The following is a 16,884-nucleotide window of genomic DNA, read 5'->3' as shown; positions in this document are numbered from 1 at the left end:
TTCTGACATCAACTCAAAGCATCTCAGGAGCCGCTGGTAATTCTTAATAGTCTCCTCTTTTGGTCGACAAAACAGAATAGTATCATCAGCAAACTGAAGATGTGACAATTCTATACTATCTCTCCCAACCAACAAAAGTGATACACGTCTATTCCTGGCTGCCTCTCCAACCATTCGATGCAGTACATCCACAACCAGTACAAGCAGGAAAGGAGAAAGTGGGTCACCCTGTCTCAGACCTCTTTCCATTTTGAACGGCTTGGACGACGAACCATTTATCGGAACCGACATAGATGCGGTGGCCACACACTCCATAACCCACGATCTCCATCTATGCCCAAACCCCATCTTTTGCAATACTATGTCCACAAAGCTCCACTTCACTCTATCATATGCTTTTTTGGAAATCGAGCTTGATAATTGCTGCCTCCTTTTTTCTCAATTTAAGCCAGTTTACAGTTTCACACGCGATAAGAGCCCCGTCATGTATTTTCCTTCCCTTTACAAATACACTCTGAGTCTCCCCTACTAACACTGGCAACACTGATCTCATCCTCCTAACTAGCACATTGGAGATAACCTTGTAAACGCACCCAACCATACTAATAGGTCGCAGTTCTTTAATCCCCCTCGCCCAATGAACATAGGTGCTAATGCCACCCAAGTGATATTTGAATCCGCCGGTAACCTGGATGTCTGAAAGAACCCCATTACTGCTGCCATGAAATCAGACCCAATCTCACCCCAACACCTCTTAATAAAATTTATGTTGTACCCGTCACATCCTGGAGCCTTAGAAGACTCACAATCCCACACAGCCTCTCTGATCTCTTCTACCGATGGCATCGCCTCCAGATGCACAGAATCTTCCTAATCAATCCTACCCACCAGACCGTCTCTGAAACCTACCATATGAGAATTTTCCTGGTGATACAAATCCTTGTAGAAATCTCTAATAGCCAATTTTATTCTAGCTTGATTCCTGACCAGTCTGCCGTTGATTAACAGTGTATCAATCCTGTTATTCCTCTTTCTTGCTGACGCTATATTGTGAAAGAACCTTGTATTTTTATCCATATCTTTGGCTTGCCGAGACCGAGACATCTGTTTCCAGTGAACTTCTTTTCTCACATACCATCTCTCACAGCAAGTAACCAGTGCCTTTCTTCGAGCCTCCATCGTTCCATCATACACTCCCTTGCTGACCATATCATCAATCTTCTTAATTTCTTTCTCAAACTTCGTAATCTTCTTGTCCATCTCCCCAAAATTGGCCCTATGCCACCTCCCTAACGAAACCGTCAAAGCCTTCAATTTATCTGTAAACTGCATCTCCCCTAATCCTCTCCACTCCTCCTTAACCATTCTGAGAAAGCCTTCATGTGTAAACCAGGAATGTAAGCTTCGGAACGGCCTTGGACCTCCCTTCAACTTCTTGTCTTCCACTATTATAGGACAGTGATCTAACAAACCCCTTGACCCACCTCGTAACCGAGTCTCGAAAAACTTCTCTAACCACTCCAAACTAACCAGAGCTCTATCAATCTTGCTACAAGAACGTCCCTGAAACCATGTGAACTTTCAATCAGAGAGTGGCAAATCCACTAAATGCATATCTTGTATCCAATTCTTAAAATCTTCCGCAGACCGAGGTAGAACCGCAGTACCTTGTCTCTCTTCCACCTGTATGATTTTATTAAAGTCTCCCATGTAACAACCAGGAACTTGACATAACCCAGCCATATAGCTCAGCTCTTCCCACATCTGTATCTTCGCATCCCTACTATGTGCACCATAGACCAAGAAAAAAACACAATTGAAACAACTCTTTACCAGGACTCCTTCAACACACAACCATCTCTCCCCCTTATAACAGTGATCGATTTTAAATACTGATTCATCCCATATTAACAAAAGTCCACCTGATGCACCATTAGAACTAACATATTCCCATCCCGCACCATCTTGTCCCCATATTCTTGCAACATAAAATTTCGTCACTATCTGTCTTTTAGTCTCAATCAAACCCAACAAATCTACCTTATGTTTATTCTTTAAGTCCCTCACCATTCTTATCTTTCCATCACCCTGTAACCCCCTAACATTCTAAGAACTAAAAATCATTTTAAAATCTTTTGACACACCTTTTTTTCATGTTTGGGTCTGCAACATCTCAGCTTTTTCTTCTGCTTTGCCATTTTTCTTTTGCAGGCTATTTCTTCGTTTTGCGCTTAGAGTATTGCCATAAAGTCATCTTCCTCATTGAGCAGCATTGCACCTGACTCTTTTGCCAACTCCCAGGTCCTTCTGTTCTTCAATATCTGCTCCTCCAAATTCGAACAATGGGTGTCACTGTCTTTAGTAGCATTCCTCATGCCCAAGGTCATTCCCTTCAGAGCCACCCTCATCATGTCCGAGATCCATCATCCTTCCACTGTGAACAATAATTTGACCACCACCTCCACCCAGTACAAGATCGTCACTGGTTGCCTCTCAATACGCTGGTCCTTCGTGCCCCTTTTGAGTGATACTACCAATCTTTTGCACGGCTCCCTCCGCACCCACCTCGTTCAAGTCACCAGTCGCACCTGCTCCCTTCCGAATCTGATTCGTTGCCTCCAACTTATCCCTGCCATCATCCTCCATCTCGGGTCTGTCATGAGTTGTCCCAACCGGGTCGATGTCGTCGGTCCTGGTGCGTGCATCCCACTGCGGCGCAGCCTTCTTCCGACGTCCGCTGTCCGCCAGCTTTCCCCGTGGCCAGCCACAGCGATTGTGTCGCATGCACCGTCTACGGGTGCCCTGCGATGATGGCTGCTTCTAGCCCCTTCGCTCACGTCATTGAGAGGAAGGAGTAGAGCCCGACCCGGACTCCCTCTCGCAGGCCCAGACGCAGCACCGCATCCTTCACATGATGTTAGGCCCAAAAAGATCTTAGTTCCCTCCTCACCCTTTTTGTTTCGGCTGGCCCAATCCTTGCTTAAGAAAGTGGATTTTTCCCCTTTTGTGGACCCCCTTATCAGACCATTTAACGCGCATGAAACTGTTCTCTCAGAATCTGCCTCATCATCCATAACGGTTCCTGCCCCCAAATCATGCAAACCTTGAATGTTGCCATTAACTGCTTGATATGTTACGATATTCAAGCGATTGTGATGATTACCGCCGTTAGACCATTCATTCAAAATCTTAGTTGGAATTACTAATCCACCCTTGTCTTCTTCCTCTCCCTGTGTTACCTTCATCAACATCTCTTCATCTTGACCATCCTCCTGCGACCATTCTGCTTGATATCTCTGCCATATACCCACCCCTGGCCTCTTACTTGCTTTAACGTTGTTCTTTTGCTCACCGTTTACTATCCCTTCATCACCAAGTCTTTCCGTGCACTGTAGGTTACACGCCTCATGTCCAACCTCCTTCACCAAAACATCGAAGCGCCCAGTACCAACTATTATATGGATCCATTCCTGGATGACGTCCATGACACACGTATCAATTTGCACTTGACCTACAGTGAACGAATTGCATAATTTCGTCTTCCTATCACACCCAACTACTTCACCCCATTGGCCCCCTATCGTTTTGAATGTGTCAATAGACCATGCATGTAGGGGAACCCCAAAACATTCAAGCCACACTCTATGAGTTTCATTATGCTCCGACTCCTCCCATCTCCATACATTGTGGAACAACTGTAGGAGATGATTCATGTTCAAGGTGTATGTCTCTTCAGCATGTATAGCGCTATCAAAAGTTAGAAGAGCTTTGTACGCCCCCAACTCCCTAACTTGGACAACATTAGGCAAGTTTATCGCGACCCTTTCCTTCAAAGATTCAAAGATAATAGGCTTGGTCGTGCCCCCTACAAGACTTCGTTGCAGCCATTCCAAATTTTCCTTAGCCACTCCTACCTCTACCTTCTTCGTCCATCCATTTCCGAGCGGGTCCTTTTCGACCTTCTTCTGTAAAGCATGTCCAGATGACAAAGCATCATTCGGCACCCCTTCTCCATGTGGCTTCTGATTCGTGAGGTTTTTCGTGGCCTCTACTCATTGTCCATTAGTTATGTTGGACGTTTCTGACATCCTTCTGTATTTAGCCTCTTCCACAAATACAACCTTACCTTTCAGCCTCATTCGATTCATTTTCGCTATAGCTTTCAACGTCCCTCCTTTCATTGTGTATTGAATGAAGGCAAAAAAGTATACCCGTCCACTTTTTTGTTTTCCGGGATAGATATATATTATTGATGCATCCTGTCCAGTTGAACAATTGGTATAACTCTCTCTTTGATATGTCTTCAGGAAGGTTGCTCACAAAAATGGAGTAGGACTCATGCTCTAGCCGCCGATACTCTTCTCGGTTCCAAACCCTCGGATCTTTGTCATGTTCTCTAGATCTACCCCTCCCGGTGTTTCCCACCCATGCTCTCACTCTCTCACGCTCTCACTCTCTCATCCTCTAGTCCTATATTTTAATTTGATCTCCAATTTTTTTTTTGTTTTTTGACTTTCGTTTTGTACAAATATTATTTCTCAACTTTAAAAGCATTTTATTTTTAGAGAAATATTAAAAAGTGAGCAAAATTTATTGTTTTTGTCTTTTTGGACATCAATGTTTAACCTAATGAGTTAGAAGTAGAGATTTTATTTTTTATATTGTAGTACAAGTAGTATTTTTTAATAATGTAAAAACTTAGCGTATTTTTATTTTATATGAATACTACAAATCCGAGGGTTAGATTTGTATTCCAATACTGAAAATTTTTTGAGCAAGCAAATCGGACTCTCCAATTTGCGTTTTTTGAATTCTGTTTTGTTTTTTTTATTCAAAATCGATCTTCAGTTTTCTACCCCTACTCAAAATCGACTCTCAGTTTTTTACTTCTATCCAAAATTTGACCCTCAATTTTCTACTTCCACCCAAATCTAAGCCTCCAATCTATAAGTTCTAATTAAAAAAATAAATTGTCTCCATATCCATAAGAAACACACCAATTTTTTATAATTATGCATAACACATTCCTCCAATCCATTATCAAAAAAATTAGATTGATGTTAACGTAGCAGAGTTGTATTCAATTACTAAACTAAATAAATTGAATTGGTGGCTAAAAATGATGATAAAAAATAATAAATTTTGTCTATCCTTAAACATTTTTATTATTTTTTTATTTCATCATTTTTTACAAATTACAAAATAACGAACTCATATATCATATCATTTAGGCATGTAACATGACCACTATCACAGTTAGGAATATTATCGTTACGTAATTACATGAAATTGTAGTTGATTTCTACTTGTTGGTTATGTTATGTATGGTATGGAGTCAAATCTTATCAAAGGATTGGCTGTAACAATTCAATTCATGGACAAGAGAAGAAAAGAGAAAGACAATCCCCATCCCCATAATAACAATAACAGATCATATACATGATGTTATGGATAAGGTTAAGGTTAAAGTTAAAGTTAAAGTTAATCCTGTGGTGTTTCACTATGTCCAGCGTGGCATACTTACTAATGATATTCCGAAAATACCCCGGGAGAGAAATTTCAAAATAGTATTTTGACACCACCCTGTAATGACCACAAACCTGTCTGTGAGATGAGCCAAAATAGGCAAAGCGAAATGTACGTCGCTGCAGATTTATTCAAACACATTGTCAAAGGGGAAGGGTCCCTGAAGCCTTCGCATACGTGTATAGGAGGGAAAAGCTTGGGCTCAAAGGAACCTCTTCCTCTTCTTCTGGGGAGTTCTTTTGAGTTCCTACCTTCCCCGGGCCCCCCTCTCTCTCTCTCTTCTGCCTTCTTCATCATCTTTGTGTCTTTCACGTAAGATATCATATTATTTGTACATAGTAATAAGAAAATGCCGTTTGAAAAGCTTGCATATTTTGTTGTGCATTTTTTATATCATGCATGTCAAGATCTGTGTGCTAGAAACGGTTATCAATAAAATATTATATGAATTGTGGTGTGGTGCAGTGCGGTGCAGGTAATTAGAAGGATCAAAGAAAATGCACGGGTACACAAGGAAGGCAGCTTCTCCAAGAGGAGAGGTGGGAGAGATTGACACAACGGCTCCGTTCCAATCCGTCAAAGCTGCTGTTAGTTTGTTTGGAGAAGTAGCCTTCCACAAGGACAGATTTTCTATCAAGAGAAGATCTTCAGAGGTATTCATCAATTAAGATACCAAAATTCAATTATTACATAGATAAATGATATGCAATGTTCTTGGATCTGTAGGCAATTTTACAAACTCACAATCTAGATGATGGATGTTGAATAAGGAATATATATTTATAGATATATTGTTTGGCTCTTCTTTTATGGTTGCAGAATGTGTTTGAGAAGGAGACACAGCTTGTCTTGGCACAAAAAGAGTTGAGCAAGATAAAGAAGCAGCTGGACAATGCCGAGACGGCGAAAGCAAAAGCGCTGTCAGACCTTGAGAAGGCAAGGATGACACTCAAGAATTTGACAAGAAAGCTGTCCAACATGAGAGAATCCAAGCAATCGGTGATCAATGCTGCTCAGGCTGTGCAGAATCAGGGAAAACAACTCGAGAAGTCGCTAAAGTCGCTGTCCGTAAAAGCCATAGGATTTGAGGCATGGAAACGTGAAGTGGAAAATGCAAGGAAGAAGTACACGGTAACCATAAATGAACTAGATGCTTCTAAGCAAGACCTCACCAAGATCAGGCAAGATTTTGATGCAGCTTTGGAGGCAAAGCTGGCAGCACTGCAGGCAGCAGTAGACGCTCAGCGTTCGGCAAAACTCAACTCCGAAAGGATCAGCGAACTCTCGAGTGAAATCGCAAACATGAAGGTGAGAGCATCAATTGAGCAAATGAAGCTTTCATCTGAGGCAGCAGAACAAGAAGAACAGCAATCAAATGTCACAGGACAAAGAGAAGCCCAACTAGGCTTCTACAGAAGTGCTAAGGAAGGAGCATTGGAAAAATTGCAGGCCTTAAACAGCCAGTATGATCCAGAGCTAGTGAAGAGTCTAGATGCCAAACTTGCTGAAGCAAGTGCAGAGATTGAGGCTCTTCACGAGCAGATGAGAAAGATCCATGCTTCTGAGATGGAAACTGTGAGAATTGTAACTGCAGAGCTCAAAGAAGCAACAAAGACACTGCAAGACATTGTTGCAGAGGAAAACTCCCTCAAGAACCTTGTGTATACTCTCAGGCAAGAACTAAAACATGTGAAGAAGGAGCAGGATGAAGTGAGGGAGAAGGAACAGGCAGCAGCAGATCTTGCTTCTTCCCTTGCTGAAGAACTGCAAGGGAGCATGGCAATGGCAAAGCCTAAGCCTGGTTCTGAGGAGGAGAAGGAAGCTGAAACCTATTACGAGCAGAGTCTGCAAATCCGGAAACTAAAAAAGGAGGCAGACGAAGCGAAGAGAGAAGCTGAAGAGATGAGCAGTAAGGCTCAAGAGCTGAAGCAGGAGGCTAAAAATTCCCGGGCAGTGTCTGAAGAGCAAGGGATTAAGCTCCAAATTGCTATGAAGGAGGCTAAGGAAGCAAAAGCATCAGAACAAAGAGCCCTTGTGGAGATGGAGCATCTGGCTGAAGTGCAAGCCAGAGTCACAAACTTGAAAACCGGTGCTAGGATCAAATTGTCAAAGAATGAGTATGAAACAATGAATGAAAAAATCAAGAAGTGTGAAGATTTGGTTCATGAGAAAGAGGCAGCTGCCAAGGCTGAGTTACAAGCAATTTGCATGAGGAAGAATGAAGTGGATATGAAGGTGCAAGCTAATCTGAAAGCAATTCAGGAGATAAAGGCTGCAACGGAGATGGCTTTGTGGCATGCAGAGATGGCGGATTCTGCAAAGGAGGCATTTGAGAATGAACTTATGAGGTGGCGCCAACAAAAGCAAAAATCAGATGTTTCCTCCAAGATGATGGATTTCTCAGAGAGCTCTTCAAGATCAGTGTCACTTAGCATCTAGAAAGTGAAATCCACCAACAGATGCTTGTGAGATTGATTGACTCATTCTTTCATTCATTCATTATAACAAAGGAACACTCCTTGCAGTGAACCACCACTCACTTTATGTATCAGCATCTCTCATAGTACGCTTGGAAACATTTAAGGCTTCCTTTTTTTCATTGAAAAAACATTGTGCAAAAAATGCCAATTATCATTGTATACATACTCTTGCTCCTAGGTGATAACTTTAAAGTAAAGTTTCTGCCTCTTCAGTCAGGTAAACTTAAAATGTAGACATAGTTGTCTATCGTTCCTTACTGCACATTATGTAGACTTTTGCAAAGTCAACGATGGTTAAAAGTACCATGTGTTATTTCAGGAAGTAACAAAACATCATCAACATCACAAATTCACAATCTAGTCGTACCAAATAATCAGGATTCTTAGAATGCTTCTAAAACCAAACCAACTCGCCTAATATATATTGAGACATTAGGAGGCTTGAGCATCAAACATTCTCATTGGAGAAATTCTTGTATGAAATATAAATCTAGCACTTCATATTTTAACACAATAACAATCAAACTCAGTCCACTGGCTTTGTTTAAACTACACTTCACTGCTGTGCTTAAATTATGAATGTCATGTCCATCAATTTCAAGAGCCTTTTTAATTAACGAGGACAAAGGACATGATTATTTTATATTGTAATAACAAATGGGAAACAAAACACTGGCGCATAAATGAATTGGATGTGATGAATTGATTATATTCTGAGACTAACATTAATAGTAAAGTATTATGTAAACAACAATACTTTAGCCACAAATAAGAATGTATTTTTATTCCTACTTATTTCTCTATACAATACTTTCAATTTGATATATTATATCTGCAAAGAAATGGACAAATGATATATCTAATCTGGCTACTACCTCTGAATTTCTAAAACAAACAAAAATATGGCTGAGTAATTCCTGTAATCCTGATAGTAGAAATATGGATGATTAGTAGTACTGTCAAAGATCAGATGATCAAGAGATTCAACAAAGCCTTAGATGTTAACTCATCAATGCAAATCCTGAATGCAAGTATTAGTCATCAATGATTTTGAGGTCTGAAACTCCATTGCCATTATGAAACTTCTGTAACTCTGACTCTAAAGTCTTGGCAATTGATGCTTCTTCACCTTCGGCCGGCGGCTCCGGAAAATCTACATGAAAGGATCCCTGCTTGATGGGTTCAACAGATTCGCGGAGTCTGGCTTGCTGATTGATGTAACTGTAGAGCTGTTGGTGAAAGGGGTGATCCAAGGAATAGCAATTTTCACTTCCTCTCCCTGAATGCTTGGATGATCCAGAGCCTTCTTTTTTGCAGAAGTGTGGCAGAGATGAGTAATCCATGATCTACATACCAAGTTTTCTTTATTAGATTCAATTAGGCAACGTAGAAAAAGAATGCGGAAACCACATAACCAAGACTGTCTCTACCTTCAACAACTCCTCTCGCCCACAGCCTGGTAACACCTGCACTTTTCTTTTTGTCCTCTCTTGTAAAAGTGGCTTCACAACCTGCTAATGCTAAGTGTTTAACATCATGCTGGTGTCTCAATAGGTGCTCAGCAGAAAGCAACTGCCATTTAAAGTAGCAATTTCGCACAGGAAACAAGGTTGTACAGAATAATGTCTTCTTACCTTCCAACAAGCTGAAAATATGTATGGGGTATTTACAACGTAATAAGTTTCTGTCTTCTCGGGGTAGTTCAGATCATCAATGGATGATATAATAGTTAACAACTGCAACAGCATAAACAAGTCAGCAAGATATATAGCCATTAAACTCACGGAAGGGAGGAGAGAAGAAACTTCATTATGTCATTTTTCATAAAGCAATGAGCAAAGACTCCAATCTGGAACAAAATTTTGTGCATGTTAAGCACTTTCAGATATACTACCAGTTACTAATCCTGATCTGATAACAACCATTTTTACATGAGCACACACTTCTCCAGCATACCAATTCTTCACAAGCCATTCTATTCACAATCCATATATAACTTCAAGAAGGAACATAAATAAATTCAGTGCATAATTAATCATGGGCATGCTAGTCTTGCTGGATCAAGTGGCCGTATGAACTAAATAAGTACCTTAATCTGGTTCAGGGCTGACAGCTTCAATCCTGTCATATCTAAAACCTTTATACATTTGGTAATAGGCCGCCCATGCTTCTTCGACGCAGAAGGCTGCAGCCATATATGTGTCAAAACAAAAAGGAAGAAAGTCTCCTATAACTAATAACTGGTTAACAGAAGAATATTCCAAAGACTACTGCTCACCAAGATTACTCGATCACGATATTCATTAATTTGAATGTGAGACTGCACATAATAATGAACCTGCATTCAAACAAACATACAAAATAATGCCAGAAGAGATTGGAATCAAAAGCCTGAAGATTAATGTATACTGTACCCGAAAAAATAAAGCAGTGTCCTTTTTCTTTTCTTCTAATAATTAAACTTACAGATGCTTTATCTAATGTGCTAAGCCCAGCACCAATTGCGAAGACAGGAAGACCCTAGAGGAAAATAAACAGGGAAATAAGTCAACTAAACAATATTATTTAATCAACGTCAATGTAAGTATGTGGTCATAAAACCAATGTTTCACTAACAATTGCAATAATGTCAGGTTGCTTTCTGTTTTGAAGCACAACTACGATGAAATGGAATGAGAAAAAGAATATGCTTGAGAATGAGTACCTCTCTTGAGTACCCTGACAAACCTATGAGTTGTGAATCACGCACTGCTCTGTATAAATCAGGAGGAATAATTGGTCTCTGAAAAGAATCACCAAAAAGATTTATGTGATGTAAAAGAAAAAACCAATACAGCACTAATGAGACACACTGTATACTTAGCAAAAGAAAAAAAAAAAAAGGATAGCAGGAAACAAACTTCATTCAATCAAGCACTGAACTTGGAAAAAAAGAATCTATATATATATATATATAAACTATTGTGTTAGAGATACAACATAATATGAACTTACAGATAAGATGTTGTCAATATCATTTTGAACTCTCCAGTTTAAACAATCAACCAACTGAAACACAGTACAACATCATGTTACTTAGTTTTAACTTACAGTGAAGAAGATATTAGCAAGCAAAAGATTAAACAAAAAGGACACTTGCACTATGTATCTTACCATTTTATGGGCCTTGGAAGGATTCCATTCTCTTGCTTTTAAAAACCGCACTAGAGTTTGAGTGACATATCCTTGATGAACATTCTATCAATGAAAGCAAGTAAAATCAATGAGAGAGAGAAAAGGAGAAGGAACAAATGTATTATATCGAATTTAGAAGGAAGAGTTATTAGCTTTTTCAGCCAACTTTTAGTCAATACTAATATAGACAGAAATTATTACTCTTGTGTTGATCAGTATATAATTAAGAAACTGAGTGAAAGTGTGAAACACAAGAAAGAGTAGATACTTAAAAATTGAAACATTTTACATATTGTGCCAAATATTCAAATCACCAGCAAAGACAAAGATTTCACTTTCAGGGACTCGAGCTATGTTAAGAGAATCCATTATCTCACAAAACCTACAAAGCAGCGAGCTTTCTAACAGGCCATACAAGAACACAAAAATTAATGCAGATAAAAAAAAACAATATATAAACTGTCAAAATCAGCATAGTTTCCTAGTAGCAAAACCCATGAAGTAATTTTAATTCAAAGTCAATAACTGTGGTCGGGAGAAAAGTTGGAAGGTCAAAAAGTCAAGGAATGAATTTGACTTGAAGAATTTTGAACCGATCGGTTAGAGCAGAAAGAAAGGAAGGAAGAAAGAAAGGATGAAGAATGAATGCAGAAGGAAAATAGGAGAAATGCTAACCTGGAATGTTTTCTTCAATGGCTCCTCAACTGCCATTGATGGGAAATGGAGTTCAGCAAAAGAGAAAACAAGTGAGGAGCCCATAATGAGAAGAAAAAGAAGAAAGAGAGGTAAAGGAGAAACCTTGATCCATTGATGCTTGCAACTCTTTGACGGCTTCCTCGGGAACAAGCCCCATTTCCTTGTTGCTGAGAATGAATGAAGAGTCAACAAGCCCAGAAACTGGTGGCGTGAATGTGAACACAACACAAACCCACTTCAATTGGGGATAAGCCTTTGTCGCAGCTTGCTTAGGTTCAATTTTCTTCGCACTTTAATTTGCTATTTTGCTTCAATGTTACTGATACCGCTAACGAGAAATTTGAAGAACGGAGAGAAACACGCACGGAGAGAAAGGTCTAATGAAGAAAAGGAGGGTGCATTATATATAATTAAAGAGAGGAGAGTCAAAACTCAAGATTCAAGAATGGCGGGCCTAACCTAACCCCCCCTCTCACCTGGAAACAAATTCTCTGTGAATTAAATTTACATTTGATAAATTGAATCTTCTTGAGAGAATAGTTAATTCAAAACACACACACTCTCTCTCTCTGGATTAAATTGAATGTTCTCGTGATTAGTGGCATGGTTGATATTTATTTTTCCCTTACTACTATTATATGTTAGAAATAAAGATGCAGAAAAAAGGGAAGCTTCCGAATCTAAAGTATCAGAAGACTTTTCAGCATAAAGCAGGAACCCAAAGTATCTTTAATTCTTGAATAAAGTCACAGCCACGTCCCGGAAGATTTTGATTTCGGATAATTAGTGTCCGAAGAAATTTTTCTTTTTCATTTGGCCATTTACAATAATAAATGGTGATAATTTTTTATTAATTTATTACGTAAAATTTAATAATGATATTTATATATCTTTATTTGTATCTGAATCAAAGTTACTAGTTTATGAGTTTTGGATATTTTAATTGGCACAATATTATTTTTAGGTCAGGAGATAAAATTATCTGCGAATACACTCTAATGCTTAAGTTAATAGTGTTTTTAAGTGTTAAGATAGGTAGATATCTACTTGCTAAGTTTCCTCTTTTTCTTATATCATTTTTCCGGTTCGATGTTATTAGATATTTACTGTCTTCGATATCTATTTTTTATTATCATAATATGGTGACTTAAAGAGGTTTTAACGTTTTCTTTTTCTCATGATATATCCTTTAGTTCGTAACGTAGTCTTTTCGTTAAATGTTAATAATATCCTTTAATTTGTCGTTTCGGTAAAAAAATCTATCATTGTCTAGTCTTTGATAACATAACATGGTTTATATTGTATATCAAATTAGGATAACTCTATGGACTAACTCAACATCCAACCTGTCAAATATGCTTTTTGCAAAACCTTTCGAATCGGCTTATCGGCTCGTACTATAATTAAATAGCTTTGAAAATATTGCCGTAACTGACGCGCCGACGTAATCAAACCAAAAGCCAATTTTTCTAATTTTGAATATCTTAATTCATGTAATTGAAGAACCTTACTTATAAAATAGACAGGCCATTGGTGTTTACTCTCGTTTTCCAATACTAAAGTGGAAGCTATAGTTTCCTTAATCACAGACAAATACAAATAAAATGGGTTTTCAGGTTCTAGTTTCGCTAAAATAGGAGGAGACGGCAATAATTGTTTAAAATATTGGAAGGCAATCTCACACTCCTCTGTCCAAGCAAAATCCATGCCTTTTTCATTAAATTAAAAAACGGCTTCGTTTTTTCAGCAGAAGCACCCAAAAATCTTGATATAGCGACTAACCAACCTGTAAGTCTCTGAACTTTTTTAAGGCTCTAAGGTCTTGACATGTCGAGTATAGCCTGACACTTCTCAGAATGAGCTTCTATTCCCTTTTGAGTTACCATAAAACCTAAAAATTTACCTCTCCAAACTCCAAAAACGTATTTTGCTGGGTTCAACCTCATCTTGTGAAGTTGGAAGCAAAAGATTTCTTTCAAATCAGTAATCAAATCGGAGTCTTCTTTAGTTTTTATCAACATATTGTCGATATAGACTTTCATGTTCTTCCCAATTTGCTGTTTGAACACTTTGGCCATCAACCCCTGATAAGTGGCCCCTATATTTTTCAAACTAAAAAGTATTACGGTATTAGTAAATCCCTTCCGGGATAATGAAAGAGGTTTTATCTTCATCAGGTTTATGGATAAGTATCTGATTATACCCAATATAAGCATCTAAGAAACTGAGTATATGATATCCTGAAATAGAATTTATCATGTTATCTATATTAGGCAACCACGTAGAATAAGTTAATTCTCTGATAAATCCAGCATCCAACAACTCTTGAACCTATTTCTTGACCTCAAAAGTTCGATCAGACGACATCATTCGACGTTGTTGCACAACAGACTTAAACGTAGAATTAATAGCAAGTTGGTGGGACATAAATTTGAGATTTATCCCGCACATATCAAAAGGTTCTCATGCAAATAAATTTACATTACCTCTTAAGAAACCCTAAAGTTTCGACTTCAGGGGATAAAGTAGATCCTTATTAATTTTGCTGTATCTTTATACAACATCTCCAATATGAAACTTTTCCAAATTTCCATTGGGTTCTGGTCTCGACTTCTCTTGAATTCGGGAGTCCATATTAACAAGAAATATGCCAGTAGAATCCTTAGCTTTGTCTCTCAAGGACAAACTCGCTTTATTGCACTTCATGGCGGCTACCCGATCTCGTTGAATAGTTGCCACCCGACCTTCTGAGGTTATATACTTCATGACCAGGAATTTTGTTAAAATAAACGCAGACAAATCATTCAACGTCTTCTTTTCGAGGATCACATTATAAGTTGTTGAATCCTTCTGAATGACAAATTCTGCTAGAACCACTTTAACGTTTGGACCTTCCCTTACGGTAAATAGGAGATCAATACCCCCATGAGGCTTGATGTAGTGATCTCTTAATCCCACTATTCCAGGAAGGTATGACTTCAAGTGCTAGTCCTTCAACCCCAATGCATCAAAAGCGTTCCTAAAAAGAAAATTTGAATCTGCCCTAGTGTCTACTAGGATTCTTCTTATAATGTAATTTCCTAATTTTCCAGTAATTACTGATGGCTCATCATCATCTGATATGGTGAACTGAAAATCATCCGATGTGTATTGTACAGTAGGGATGCTGGTTACTTCCAGGACCTCTGAATTTACTGCTTTAACATATCTTTTAATGACATTCTTAGATTTAGGCAATCCATTTCTGCATATTTTGGTCTTCATCATCATTTTGCCGTCTGAGCGACCTAATGTGTTGAATAAATTTGGGAAGTTTCCCATCTTGAATTGCTTGTTTCAATGTATCCTTTAAATCGATGCAATCTTCAGTTTGATGACTATAGGATTTATGATAGTCACAATATTGTGACTTATTCAAAGAAGCCCTTGATCGTATTTGTCTTGCTTTAGGGAGGATACCCCTGTGAGACACTTGCTGATAAACTTTCGCTAATAAGGCCACCAATGGAGTATAGTTTAAAAACTTTCCAACTTGCGGGGTTGACGGTTTTGGGGGTGTAGCTTATCCCGACGTCCTGACCTTATTAGGTGATGGAGCGAGGTTTTTCCTCTTGGTCACAATCACTTTCGAGACATCTTCATCCCTCATATACTTTAAGGCGATCTGATGGATTTCTTCCATAGATTTTACATTCTTGGAAGTCAAGTGTCTCCAAAAATTCCCTTCTAACAAGTCTGCAACTAGGAACAAACACACAACCTCAAAAGTTCGTGTGTTGACTTCTAGTAAAGTCTTATTAAAGCGATCCAAATAATCCCGAATGCTTTCACCCATTCTCTATTCTATACCAAGTAATGAGATCGGGTGTTTAGCTTGAGTCCTCCTAGTCGTGAAGTATGCTAAAAACTTTATCTTTACATCATCAAACGATGATATAAAACCGGAAGGAAGAATGTTGAACTGTGCCATGGTTGGTCCAGATAGTGTGACAGGAAAAGCTTTACATCTAATGGCATTTTCGATCCCTTCCATATTCATTCTTACTTCAAATGTATCTATATGCTCTTGAGGATCTGACTTCCGTTTGGACTTCAAGTTAGTTAGCTTATCAAAGTGTTTTGATAAACAGACCTAAAGCACGTGTAAAGCAAATGGAGTCTGTTCCATAATAATGTGTTCCCGGGATATCCTTATGCCTTTTAGGACATGGGATCTTTTCTGGAGCTTGCCTCTTTCTAGATTGGGGAGAATGAGAACCAACTATATCCCTTTTCCCTGGGTCACGATGTTGCTCATCACGTCATGTGGAGTCCCTCCTATGTCTGTTGTTACAATCTAACGACCTTCTAGCGCGACTATCTCGTCGATCCCTTGTGTGACTCCGGGATCGAGAGTGTTGTGACATAGACTATTCTACCAATCGATGCTCCAGCTCCTGCATGTGATGTTGCATTTCTTGGATTATTCGCACATAATTTCCCCTAACCCTACCAGATGTTGTTCTCCAACATTCTGGATTGGTTGCTGCTCAAATCCAGGGGGAATTGGCTTCTTTTCAATAGTGTTGGGATCAATTTCATGCCAATCTTCATGGAGCTTCTCATTGTGAGGAGTGTTTCAGTTGATAATTAATTGTAACTTGAGGTCGGCCATGGAAACAATGATGTAGGATCCCCACATACGGCGCTGACTATTTGTATCTGAGTTGGGGTTACAAGCTTATGAGTTTAGGAGATCCTAACTGGTACAACATTGTTTCCAGGCCAGGAGAGCTACCTACGAAGATACTCTAACGCTTAAGTTAGTAGTGCTCTTAGATGCTAAAGTGGACAAATGTTTACCTACTAAGTTTCCCTTTCCCTTTATACGGTTTTTCCGGTTCGGCGTTATTAGACATTTAATGTCTTTGATATTCGTTTTTTAATGTTGTAAAACCTACAAAATTAATAAATAGATGGTCAATAAATTAATTATTATTTAAAAAAATTATAAGGTTAAATTTTATAG

General features: G+C 38.8%; 3 protein-coding genes across 3 annotated transcripts; 1 reads left to right on the top strand and 2 right to left on the bottom strand.

Moving 5' to 3' along the window:
- Positions 1 to 388: 388 nt before the first annotated feature.
- On the bottom strand, positions 389 to 2,411 carry LOC148578581 (uncharacterized). Its single transcript, XM_088503109.1, has 4 exons — positions 2,244 to 2,411; positions 1,660 to 2,088; positions 889 to 1,563; positions 389 to 688 (listed from the first exon to the last, which is right to left on the bottom strand). Exons 1-4 carry the CDS (start codon positions 2,409 to 2,411, stop codon positions 389 to 391), a joined length of 1,572 nt encoding a protein of 523 aa, XP_088359235.1.
- Positions 2,412 to 5,623: 3,212 nt separating this feature from the next.
- LOC107636937 (WEB family protein At1g12150-like) lies at positions 5,624 to 8,239 on the top strand. The gene is made up of 3 exons (XM_021103584.2): positions 5,624 to 5,838; positions 5,992 to 6,179; positions 6,346 to 8,239. The coding sequence occupies exons 2-3, from the start codon at positions 6,024 to 6,026 to the stop codon at positions 7,963 to 7,965; spliced, it is 1,776 nt and encodes a 591-aa protein (XP_020959243.1). The 5' UTR covers positions 5,624 to 5,838; positions 5,992 to 6,023; the 3' UTR covers positions 7,966 to 8,239.
- A 447-nt stretch (positions 8,240 to 8,686) lies between these two features.
- Positions 8,687 to 12,607, bottom strand: LOC107636954 (phosphatidylinositol/phosphatidylcholine transfer protein SFH9). The gene is made up of 11 exons (XM_021103588.2): positions 11,979 to 12,607; positions 11,856 to 11,884; positions 11,160 to 11,243; positions 11,001 to 11,054; positions 10,711 to 10,788; positions 10,473 to 10,526; positions 10,285 to 10,344; positions 10,096 to 10,191; positions 9,641 to 9,742; positions 9,437 to 9,517; positions 8,687 to 9,352 (listed from the first exon to the last, which is right to left on the bottom strand). Exons 1-11 carry the CDS (start codon positions 12,031 to 12,033, stop codon positions 9,041 to 9,043), a joined length of 1,005 nt encoding a protein of 334 aa, XP_020959247.1. The 5' UTR covers positions 12,034 to 12,607; the 3' UTR covers positions 8,687 to 9,040.
- Positions 12,608 to 16,884: the final 4,277 nt, after the last annotated feature.

This window comes from Arachis ipaensis, chromosome B1, assembly GCF_059453495.1.
Source record: "Arachis ipaensis isolate K30076 ecotype BB chromosome B1, ASM5945349v1, whole genome shotgun sequence".
NCBI lineage: Eukaryota > Viridiplantae > Streptophyta > Magnoliopsida > Fabales > Fabaceae > Arachis > Arachis ipaensis.
Note: the sequence above shows the minus strand (reverse complement) of the source record. Positions and strands in the feature narration are given on the sequence as shown.

Coding starts and splice junctions, on each gene's coding strand:
- LOC107636937 (XM_021103584.2), top strand. CDS start 6,024: ATGCACGGGTACACAAGGAAGGCAGCTTCTCCAAGAGGAGAGGTGGGA. Junction 6,180..6,345: donor TCAAGAGAAGATCTTCAGAG/GTATTCATCAAT, acceptor TTATGGTTGCAG/AATGTGTTTGAGAAGGAGAC.
- LOC148578581 (XM_088503109.1), bottom strand. CDS start 2,411: ATGATGAGGGTGGCTCTGAAGGGAATGACCTTGGGCATGAGGAATGCT. Junction 2,089..2,243: donor ATGAGGAAGATGACTTTATG/GCAATACTCTAA, acceptor AGGGGGTTACAG/GGTGATGGAAAGATAAGAAT. Junction 689..888: donor TAGGTTTCAGAGACGGTCTG/GTGGGTAGGATT, acceptor TCAGACATCCAG/GTTACCGGCGGATTCAAATA.
- LOC107636954 (XM_021103588.2), bottom strand. CDS start 12,033: ATGGGGCTTGTTCCCGAGGAAGCCGTCAAAGAGTTGCAAGCATCAATG. Junction 10,789..11,000: donor ATATTGACAACATCTTATCT/GTAAGTTCATAT, acceptor GATTCTTTTCAG/AGACCAATTATTCCTCCTGA. Junction 9,353..9,436: donor GGCGAGAGGAGTTGTTGAAG/GTAGAGACAGTC, acceptor CTTGGTATGTAG/ATCATGGATTACTCATCTCT.